The 11,611-nt window shown below is 41.1% G+C and overlaps 1 protein-coding gene across 2 annotated transcripts; it reads left to right on the forward strand.

The window, feature by feature from the left end:
* Nucleotides 1–187: 187 nt before the first annotated feature.
* atf7ip2 (activating transcription factor 7 interacting protein 2) lies at nucleotides 188–6,677 on the forward strand. Of its 2 annotated transcripts, XM_069149713.1 has the most exons (14): nucleotides 188–329; nucleotides 437–537; nucleotides 1,092–1,231; nucleotides 1,898–1,970; nucleotides 2,949–3,080; nucleotides 3,580–3,648; nucleotides 3,932–3,969; nucleotides 4,049–4,089; nucleotides 4,184–4,233; nucleotides 4,570–4,615; nucleotides 4,819–4,895; nucleotides 5,052–5,219; nucleotides 5,319–5,503; nucleotides 5,978–6,677. In XM_069149713.1, the coding sequence occupies exons 4-14, from the start codon at nucleotides 1,899–1,901 to the stop codon at nucleotides 6,186–6,188; spliced, it is 1,089 nt and encodes a 362-aa protein (XP_069005814.1). In that variant the 5' UTR covers nucleotides 188–329; nucleotides 437–537; nucleotides 1,092–1,231; nucleotide 1,898; the 3' UTR covers nucleotides 6,189–6,677. The 2 variants fall into 2 exon arrangements, with proteins under 2 accessions (XP_069005814.1, XP_069005812.1); XM_069149711.1 differs by having other exon boundaries at nucleotides 188–537.
* The last annotated feature ends 4,934 nt before the right edge of the window (nucleotides 6,678–11,611 follow it).

Raw genomic sequence — 11,611 nt, forward strand, 5'->3', positions numbered from 1 at the left:
CAACCATCTGTATTGCTCATCATGTCTCTAACGCGCGTGTTAAAGGAGTCAAATGTGACGTTAGGTTGATTTTAAGGGTCTGTGATTTTTGAATTTTAAAATCATTATCCTGTGCGGATAGTTTGTGGTGTAACGGGTTATTTTGAGCAATGCGCAGTTTTGGAGGCAACAAACATTTCACATTTACTGAACGTCAACTTAATGATTTTCTATTGGAGGAGGGGAAGTGTCGTTCCAGTCATCCAGAGGTGTGCAGCTGGACTGTGGGATGAAGTGTGGGAGGTCGGCAAGTGGCTGTAAAGATGAAAGCGGGTGTAGTTTTAGTCCCAGTACGTAAACCAGGAAAAAAAAAAAAATACTGCACAAACTCTGTAAATTATAAGAAGAGAATGACTGTTTTTCGTTTTTATATTCGATATTTTAACGCCCACTCCAGACCAGCTGAAGAAGAAGAAGAAGCAGCAGCAGCCAGCGGAAACGGAAACGGAAGCAGGCTTTAACTTCGTCAACGGGGCAAAACAAACTGAGTTGTGTGAGGTACATTTGTGATCAATTACACTCCTTACTTGTCGTTTGATTTGAACTTCATCCTTTAAATGTAGGAGCTGCCCTGCAGCTGCCTGTTTTGGTTTATTGACGTCACCTGCCTCACTCGTTCGCTCTTTGCTCGTAAAATGTCCTTTTAGCCGCGTTGTTCTGTCGAAGCAAATCAGACAGACGTTCAAAACACAAGTAGCTCCCGATACTCCTAATTGTTGTTATCCAGTTCAAAAGCCGGCGTGTAATGTTGTCACCGTCATTACAACATCCAGTAAAAAAAAACAAAAAAAACGGGCGCCTGCACGATGAAACCACGTGTAGGTTTTCTACGTGTATTGTTGTATATTGGCTGAATGTATTCGCAGTGAATTCTTCTTTACTCCGCTTTGTAATCGCACCTGCTGAGACACGCGCCTCTTTCTGAGGATGCATTGCTGGTTTGTCTCATCGGGAAACAAACGTCCAAAGTGTTTCCGTCATCAGCGTGTCGTTTGCATATAAATATGAAATGAATTACTGTGAGGCCTGTCTGAACATCTTTTGGCATAAAGGAGCTGCAGACCCTTCAGATGAACGCACATGAGAAACGTGCGTAAAAGAGCTGCTTGAACACAACGTGGACATTTGGGCTGTGTTTAAGTTGATGGAGCTGTTTCCTTTAAAGGTCTCGGAGGAACATCAGAGAACAGAGGTGGGTCAAACAGTCCTACACGTGACACTGTCCTCTTAAAGCATTAGGATAGCTCATACATATGATTTAAATGTGAACTAATGCACTACATTTTGCACATAATGTCCCTCCCCCTCCTCCCCCCCCTTTCTGTAATGTTATCTTTCATTTGACCTGGATGTACAACGATGCTTTTAATGTGAGCAAGACATTGTGATGGCATTGTGACACATAACAGCATTACTCAGCGCTGAATAATGAGGCCAATAAAGTGGGAGTAAAACCAAATGAACAGTTGGTGTTCTTGTCAGGTCTCGGCGGTCCTTACCGTCTGTGATGGACTGATGACGACGTCAGCCCTCTTCCTCACCTCGTACATGATCTGATCTCTATAACTAATCATGTACGGGTAATGATTAAATGGAAATCTTGACATCAGATGAAAAATGACAATAGAATTGAACAGAAATTGCATTCATTAGGGATCATTTTGTAATGTTAAGATACATCGTACATACATACGTTGTATCTTAAGATATATTATACTATCATACAATTTTACTGCATTTAATGGTCTTTTTTTCCTCTATCACACTTTCTCTATGTTTCTCTGTGGAGCCACACTTTGTAAGCTCCTCAATGTTCTGACATGTTCTCATAATGCCGTGTTTGTGTGTCTGAACGAAGAATGAAGAGGTTGAGCCCCACAGTAGCTTCTGCAGGAGCCAGCGATGAAAAGATCAAATTCTCCAAATTGGAAGTAAGAGACTCCGTTACTTGTACTTTTTCTGTGCATACTTTTACACACAGCGGCCACTTCATTAGGTACACCTTGCCTGTACCGGGTTGGACCCCCTCCGGCCTTCTGAGCTGCCTTAATTCTTTGTGGTGAAGATTCAAGAAGGTGCTGGAAGCATTCCTCACAGGCTTTGGCCCATTTTGACATGATAGCATCACGCTGTTGCTGCAGATTTGTGGGCAGCACCTTTATGATACCAGTTTCCTGTTCGACCAAATCTCAGACGTGACTGTGAAGTCATTTGGCTCCATCTTTCTATTTTATATGCTAATGCACGGTTCGTTTTATTTTACGTTCTGAAAGAATACCAGTAATTGTGGCATGTCCAAAAGTTTGGGCACCGTACTTAGTCAATACTTAGTAACTTAGTGACTCCTTTAAGCATTAGCTTGTGTGGCTGCCAGTGTCACAGGAAACATTGCATTAGAAAGAGGCAGATTCCACTAAATATCAATCAAATCTGCAAATGTCAGTCAACCAAGTGAAACCTTTGCATCAGAACAATGATCCAAAACCATACCTCAAAAATCCATTACAATCTATTTCAGGAAGGGCAAGACAAAGCTTTTAGAGCGTCGCTCACGGTCCACTGATTCCAACATCACTGAGAATCTGTGGGTAGATCTTAACCAGGCTGTGCCTGAAAGAAAGCTTAAAAATGAGACGTTGAAGGGATCCTCAAGGAAGAGTGAGTAAAAATGGATATGGCAAGAATAAAACGACTCTTAGCAGGATACAAACAGTGTTTGGAAGCTGTGATTCCAAACTGGGGTTTACTAAGTACTGACTCAATAAGGTGCCCAAACTTTTGCTATAATTACTGTTGAACATGTTTTAAAGGTCATCAACAACGATGCATTCTCAAGTTGTTATTCCTTCTCAAAGGCGTCGTTGCTGCGGTGGTTGTAGTTACGTCTTTTCACTTCACTTTGTCCGCAGGTGCGAGCGCTGATTCAGCAGGAAGTTCGCAAGGAGATAAAGGAGAAGGAATCCAAGATCCTGAGTTCTATAGAAACTATTCAGTATCTGGATGCTGGATTCAACTTCAAAGATTCCATCCAAAAACTGGAGGTGGGTGGAAGTAGTGACACAGTTTTACCTTCTTCTCGTCTTGGGGTCTAAACTCTAAACTTCAACGTGAAGTTTCCCGTCTAATGCTTTGAAATATTCACTGCCTCTCTTCTTTCTTTCCTCTTGTTCTCGTACTTCATTTTGTCTTCTTTTTTCTCTCCCTCTTTGAGTTTCCTGAAGCACTTTTTAAATCTTGCCTTTTTTCTTTTTCTTCTTTTCTGCCTTGATTCTTAAAGTTGACAGCTGCTGGTAAATCTTTTAAGCATCAAATCTTCATCTGTCTACCATCATCCATTGTTCATGTTGTTTTCCTCCTCAATTCCCCCCCACCCCCACCAACAGATTAAGTCCAACTGAATTCTACATGCAGCCTCCGATCTATGTTTTTGCTTTCTCGAACTAAACATTAACGTACTGTGCGTTTGTCTCCGCGCTGAATCGGTCATAAAGAAACACCTTGAAACCAAAGTTGTTCACAGAACGCTCCTGTCGTCCTCAGGCTCGAGTGGACACACTGCGTAAGAGAGCAGAAGCAGCTTTAGCCTTCATGACGAGGACACAGAAAGAGGTTTGCAGACAAACACATATACACATGATTGCTCTGTGTCGTGCATGTTCAGGGTCAAACGCTCAAAACACACTTTATGTTTTATAATCATCTTTTTGTCTCAGGTTGTTTTGTTCCTTGAAATAAAAATGTAATGATAAATACCTAAATTCACTCAATTATTTTTATGTAGTTTGAGATGTGATCACTACATCATTGCGTACATACTCACTGTTATTGACTTGCTTTAATATGAATATGCAACATATGACGAATTTTAACATAATCTTAAACGTCCTTTCAGAGTCCGCTGCTTCCTCTGGTTGAGTCTGAAATCATCACGTATGTAGAACCACATTCAGTGATATTATTATTATTTTTTGTATCAGTTTTCAAACTATTTCATTTGTCAACTCTGCAGCGTCAACGCAGACGATGAAACCATGGGGACCATGTCACAGAGTAAGAGCCCGGCGAGCACGTGCACGTATGAAAAATGTATTTGTTGGTTGCATGAGTATTTAATCTATGTAATTGCATTTTTTTTTCCCGGTAGCTAAAAAGAGCTTGCATTCTCCTGCCAAGAGTGAAGTCTTTCAAATTATGGTAAAAATTTACTTGTCAATAGTTTTAAATCATTCATTGATCACAAATAGTATTGAATTAACAGCCGGGGAATAATGAGTTAAATACAAATACATAAATCATAAAAAACTCTTCTTGTTTACTCAACAAAACAATATTAAGTTTGGGTCGGCATGAATAGAAATTTGAGCAGTAATTATTTACCTGTTAAATTTTTTGTCGTCAAGAAATTCAGCATTCTTATGCTGTAAGGATTATTGTTAAAATGGCTTGTTTTGCTTCTAATTTAGTGGTTTACACTTTTGTTAGTGACCAAAAAACTGTAAATAATGAAGTTGATTCGTTCTTGTTGTCCAGGAAACCACGAAAAAGGCACTGAAAAAGATGCAAGCAGATAACAAAGGCAAGTTGATCTCGTATAAGAAACTTTTAACATCTGTTTTGTGTCGCTTATGGTCATGTGGTTTGTATTTGCGGTGACAAAAAAGGTGAATGGTAAGCTGCTACAGTGACCCAAATTCAATAATATGAGGGAGCATATGAATAAACAACTCTGTCCTCTGTCCTGTCTTGTGTTACTTGTCATCATACATAATCTGTGTAAAGCTTTGAGGACTGCCATCGCAGATTTAAATGTGAACCAGTCCCGTCCTCTTACTCCGTACGCTCCTCCTACGAACAAGGTAGGATACTTTATTTAATCAAAATATTTTCTAAATATGCCACACATGAATGTGTAACTAAAGCATAGTTTAGTTTCCAGAAGATTTGACATCACCTGCCTTTCTAAGTGGGATTTTTGGTGCCGCACTTTCATCTTTCTTTTTGGTGTAATTCAGGGACTTGTCGAGTTCTCAAAGGAAGAGCCGCAAGATTGGAAGGAAAAAGCAAACAATAATGAGGAGTCGAAGCAGCATGAAAAGCCCAAGGATGAAAAGGTGGAAGTAAAATGCACTTCTCATGATGCCAAAAACCCTCCCAGGCGCACAGACTCAACCACACAGCAGGTAATTCACACGCTGTCACTGCCACCACAATTGTAATTCACTGGACTGTGTGCTACTTGCATTACCTCCACTCCCCCCTCTGCCCTCCCTCTGGCCAAGTTCCTGTGTCCTCCGCTTCCCCCCACCACCTTCCCCTCCGTCCTGAGCACGGAAGCCACCTTGTACAACATCCCTCCGAAACTGCAAGTGCATCTGGCCCTCATCAGGAACCCCAACCCCAGCCTGTCGGTGCTCTGGAACGTGGTGGACGAAGACCCCTCTGCCCCACCGATGGATAGTTACACGTAAGAAGCAGCATCGGACAATCGATATAGTGTGTTGTGAGGGCAGTTTTCAGCCCTACAATAATAAAAAAAAAGAACCTATAAAATACTCCTCATGGGGGACCTCACTAAATCATCTCTCTGTCCTCCTGTCAAAAACAAGAAAAAAAAAAACATCGCAAACACAAGCTGTATTCCAACATGTTGGCAAACATCAGCGGAGTGAGGACAATTTAAAGCAGCATTTTTCCACAGTTTTAACAAGTTAACTGATTAATCAACTCATCATTTTAGCTCTAGTAGAGGGAGCCACTCTTAAACAAGTCTGATATCTTTTCGCAGGTATTTTTTTTTAGGATTACTGCGCTGCAGATGTCAATACATGCCATGGCCACCAGGTGGAAGCAGCGTTCCATCAGTCAGTGATGGCGCACTGAAGTGATCCTTGACTTTGTGGTTGTTCACTTGTCTTTCCCTTCGCTCTCCCCGCTGCAGTGTCTACCTGACGATGGAGAAGGAAAAGGGGAGCGGCGTCTTCCCTGACTGGAATATCCTCAGTGAGGTGACGGCCATCGCTCTGCCCATGTTTGTGCTGATCACAAAGTACAAGCCCGGGCACAAGGTGTGTGCCGCTGTGGTGGGCAAAGACAAATTCGGTCGCTACGGACCCTATAGTGACATTTCAACCGCAGCCATACCCGACTAGATTTGCTCGCCTTTGACATGTTTGTTCCTAAAAAGCCTTCAAGTGTATCAAGTTTGATGACGTAAAGAATGTTTGGAAGAAGCATATCTTTTTTTTTGAATTGCTTTGGCAGCTCCTTTCAGCAGTGTTTTCAGGTCTCATGGAAACAGTGTTAATAGCCATGTTCAAAACTCTTTCTCTGTTGCGATTGTTTGCCACTCGTGCAGAAGACAGTGAATATTTATACTGTTAATATTTCCAGAGAGGACACACACACACACACACACACACACACACACACACACACACACACACACACACACAGATGAGTGCCGTCAAACAGAGAAAACAATTAAAGATGAGTGTTATTGTTCTCTAATGTCACAGTATTTGGTTAAGCCATGACTCAATGACAAAAACTTCATTTCATATTGTTAATTACTTTTCAAACAAGTGAAGTTGAGAATGTTGAGTTATTTAATAAGTTAATAAAGTTGACTGTAAATTTGCTCTGCATGGTTTTTCTCCTTCATTTTTGTCAGTTGTGTCGTAAAAACTTTATTGAGCTGCTTTTCACACTGAAGCCATGTACACAACCAGCCTGAAAGATTGTATTCAGGATGATTCGCCAGACCGGTCTAATGTGATCAGATTTAGGATGTGGATCTGATCAGATCCTGAACAACCGGTGTTATGAACTAACTCAGTGAAGAAGTCAAGTCAGATTTATTCATACAGGACATGTAAACACAACAGAAGATGACTTAAGTGTGCACATAAACATAATTGAAACACTTGGATAGACTTGATCATAAGAAGAAATGCACAATAAAAAATTAAAAGCAAGATTAAGCTAACACAAAACACCTGAGAATGTAGAAGTAAATAATAAATTGTGATTAATGCGGAAAAGTCAGTGAAAATAAATGTTCTTTTAAACATGTTTTGAACAATAGCATAGAGGCTGACAAGGTGATCTGGAGAGGGAGGTTGTTCCGAAGTTTTGGAGCTGCAACAGAAAAAGCCCAGTCAGCATGGGTAGTCAGTTTTGATCTAGGAACAATTAAGAGCTGCTGGTCAAAAGACCTTAGATTGTGACGAGGAGTATAGGGCTGCAGCAGGTCGGACAGAAAGGCAGATACGAACAATACAATTTTAAAGTGAATCATATACAGGACAGCCAGCCAATGTAGTGATTCCAAGATTGGAGAAACGTGCTCACTTGTACCAGCCAGAAGCTTTGTGCACCAACTGCAACCGATACATTTTACTTTTAGGTAATGCAAAACTCCACATAGAAAAGTCCCACGCAGGTATCAAACCACAGACCTTTGGACTGTGAGACAACAACACTGACAATTGTACCATTGTGTTGCCTGACTTGAACGGAAGTCGTACTTTTAGCATGTCGTTAGAAATAGTCCAAAAAAGTCATCCTTCAATGTCGTCCAAAGTATGACTTTTTTTCCACATTGTGGACGACATGCTACAGTATAAGTATTACCTTTTTTTAATCACTTTTTGGACAACATGCTACAGTATGACTTTTCTTTCATATTTCTGACAACATGCTCAATACTTTTTGTATTATTTTCAGGGCCCGAGCACCGATGGTGCGGAAGCCCTGTTGTTATTAGGGCCCGCGCACCAAATGGTGCGAAAGTCCTATGGTTATTCAAGCGATTATTATTCTCGTTCTTTATTTTTCTCCGCAAAGAACTGCATTTTTGGAGGCTTTATCATACTCCCGGCGAAAAATTTTGTATTCTAGTGGAGTTGCGAGTGGGCGTGGCCAAATGGCTCGCTAGCGCCACCTAAGGAGATGCCCCGGCGGCTACATTTACCTAGATGCACGGAATTCGGTGGACATGTGTATCACACCTAGACGTATAAAAAAGTTAAATTGCACCATTACGTCAACTCAACAGGAAGTCCGCCATTTTGAATTTAGTCGGCATTTTTGGCGATTCGCACATGTTGTACATGTGGAACTCCTCCTAGGGATTTTGTCAGACCGACTTGAAATTGAGTCAGTTCACTGTTAACATGTTTGGGATTAAAAGTTGTTAAAATAATTTGTTTTGGTTGATGGGTCTGCTGGTGACGTAGCGGCCATTTTAAGCGTCTCGCCATGAAACTACAAGTTGTTGTAAATCTTATGTACATGGACCGACCTTCTCCAAACATTACATGTATGATGACAGTCCCGCCCTGAAGACACCTCTATGGTAATATTGACTCATAGTCATAGCGCCCCCGGGTGGCAACGGAAAATTCCACTTTTCATACTTTCACATGCTAAGTTGAGCTGGTTGATCACATGAACCTAAAGTCGGGTCAGAATAGCCTAAACATGTGGTTGATGATATATTTTGAAAATCGTTCGACTTTGTCCAAGGGCGTCGCCATGGCGATGTCTGACGTTTTGCCGTGTCACAGGAAGTTGATGTTTAGGGTTAAAGGATACTTGAAACCTCATGAAACGTGGCACATACATCCTGCGTGGTGAGATGATACATCTGATATGTGTTTTGCGAGTGGGCGTGGCCAAACGGCTCGCTAGCGCCCCCTAAATTTCAGCTACGGTACCTAGTTTGACCGACACGCGCCAACATTTTTGGATGTGTATCACATCAAGATGTACAAAAATTCTCTCGACATCATTACTTCAACTAAACAGGAAGTCCGCCATTTTGAATTTAGTCGCCATTTTGGGCAAATTGCACCTGTTGTATTTGAACGAACTCCTCCTACAGACTTTGACGTACCGACCTTAAGTTTTGCACTGTCGCTAGCGCCCCCTAAACTGCAGCCCCGGCACCTAGTTTCACCGACACGGACCAAATTCGTTGGACGTGTGTATCACACCGAGATGTACAAAAAAGTCTCTTGGCATCATGAATTTGTTTTTGTCGATCGGTGTGCCCGTGGCGTGGTGGCCATTTTGAGCGTCTCATCATGAAACTACAAGTGACTGTAAACTTTTATGTACATATTCCGATCTTCCTCAAACATTACATCTTTGATAACAGTCCCCCCCCACCCCCAAACCGGATCCGCCGGCTCCCCGCTGTGCATCGTGCAAGGGCCCGCATATCACTGCTTGCAGTTTTAATTTTGTGCTTGTGCTGCTGGTCAGCCACAGTTGGATATTATGCTGCGTATGAAGGAGTGGGAGTGCAGCTGTAAAGGGAGTCATTAGAAACACATTGAACGCCTGCTTCCAGCGTCAGCAGCACTCTGCGTGGATGTGTGTCTCCCTTCGGCCAGTGGGATCCAGTGGGGAGGCACAGCAGAGTGATGAGCCTCCTAAGACCATTTAAAAACACACACCCACATCCATCCTGACACACGCACAGACGCACACAGTGGCCTCATTAGAGTTGACAGTAGAGAAAGGGGAGCTTATGAAAAGAGGGTGAGGAGGAGTAGAAGGAGGAGGACGAGGAGGAGGAGGGGCGGGGGTGCAGATAGGATAAGCAGAGGTGGAGCAGAGAGAGTGATTCAGGACCAAATGCGTTCTTTAAAGTTAAAAGTGAAGTGCTGGCAGAACCTGCGTCCTTCAGTCCCTTTGCACCTGTAAAACGAATGACGTGTACGGACTGATACACTCTTTAGAAGTGTGGGCTTGAAAACACAGATCCTAATTATTTGTGCCTTTAACCTCTTGAAGTTTGTTTTAAATCAAGGATCAGAAGAGAACGCACTCCTTGAACCAGAGGTGTTTGAGCGTCTGAATAACAACAGAAGGACCGACTACTTTTGTGACACCAACTGGCAGTGAGTCAATGGTGTCACAGCAAAGTGTAAATATAGTAGTAAAATGACTTATTGTTGATCTACGGGATTCAGATACCACTCAGGCCACAGCATATCCCTTACAAGAAAAAACACATGAATTTCACGTGCAAAAACTCGTGAAATATTTAGCCGATGGGAAACGTGGTTTTGGAACATTTTTATGGTGTCATGTGTGAAGCTCATGTAGATTCACATGTGGAAACTTTTCTACATGTTTTTCCAAAGTTATCATGTTTTGCAACATGTGGTAAACATGTTTCATACATGTGATCACAGGTGTCCCATGGGGAAAACATGTGAAACTCGTGTAATTTCTGTAACCTTGGTCCTCACCACTGAGAAGAGATGCAGGCTGTCCTCATTGTTGCTTGTACTTCCTGTGGACATGGGTGGAATATTTATTGTCAAAGAGACTTTGGACCACATCTGAACAAGGTGAACATTCTGCACTTTAGATAAGGAGGTTGCAACACCAGTAGTTTATGAATAGTATATGCACAAAACATTTATAAGAGATAAGGCTAAACCTGAAACTGGGTACACTTTGGATAAGCAGCTATAACACATGTTGTAAGTGAATGATGACAGGTTCTGCGATCTTCCATATAATTTATAAAATGAGTGGAACCCGGATTAACCTATTCTTGGTCAACACAAATCTACCCTTATTGGTTTTACTTTCCAATGGGGTTAATCTTGTAAAAAACAATTGCCTGCACCACTGATAATTTACTGGACTGTAGACGTGTCACAGTACAATGTTGAAAACCTGCACAATTATTTTTCAAATATTTTATACATGTACTTCTTAGATTAAGTTGACATTTATATCTTAACTCTGAAAACAAATATTCATCTTCACATCCAATGCAGTTTAATATTGATGAAAAGGTTAAATGGGGTTAAAATACCATTTACAGGTTTGTAAATCCATGATCAGATAATGCATGATTTTTGTGTTTCTAATAAGGTATTTGGAACAAAACTTAATCCACACAACCAAATGATATATATGATATATATGTCCTTTCACTATTTAGAGGGCTGTGACACTGTAGCTACTGCATACATAGACCATACACCACACTTATAGTATGTCCAATCTAAGAGACAAAAAAACATATCACAAAATGCAGGCCAGTTCAGTCAGCTTTTAGCAAATTCTTAACTATATTTATTATTAAGTATAATTGCTAAAAAGTCTCAACTTGGTCCGCCCACAAAACATTGACAGTACATCCTCTCTGATAAAAATGAAAGTACATTCACAGTCACATTGACACGTTGAATTCCTCTACAGGCATTACAAAATGCAACACGCTCTCTTTTACTGCTGCAGCTTGTTACAGGACATCAGACAAAAAGGTAAGGAAGTAGTCCAGTCAGATATCTTACGTAGTGAAAGGTGTTTTAGAGTTGGAAAAAAATATAAATACATTTAAACTAATCTTAAACTGAAACATTCCTGACAAGTGATGTGTATACTATTACTTTTGAAGACGAAATAGATAGATAGTTACTTTATTATTATTATTTTTGTATTTAATTTAATTTAAGGTCCTCACTACAGACTGAAGTAACAGCAAGTTTGGCTGTTATGAGGACAACAATAAGAAAGTGGAATATGGTGCAAGTGTTTGTGA

The sequence above is a fragment of the Embiotoca jacksoni genome, unplaced genomic scaffold (genome assembly GCF_022577435.1).
Source record: "Embiotoca jacksoni isolate LCO1_2020_lvr unplaced genomic scaffold, fEmbJac1.0.p SCAF_15, whole genome shotgun sequence".
Lineage (NCBI taxonomy): Eukaryota > Metazoa > Chordata > Actinopteri > Embiotocidae > Embiotoca > Embiotoca jacksoni.

Bases quoted from the DNA above. Each gene is read 5' to 3' on its own strand.
- atf7ip2 (XM_069149711.1), top strand. From the start codon at position 1,899: ATGAAGAGGTTGAGCCCCACAGTAGCTTCTGCAGGAGCCAGCGATGAA. The intron at 3,081-3,579 runs GTGGGTGGAAGT...TGTCGTCCTCAG, and splicing joins ATTCCATCCAAAAACTGGAG to GCTCGAGTGGACACACTGCG. The intron at 4,896-5,051 runs GTAGGATACTTT...GGTGTAATTCAG, and splicing joins ACGCTCCTCCTACGAACAAG to GGACTTGTCGAGTTCTCAAA.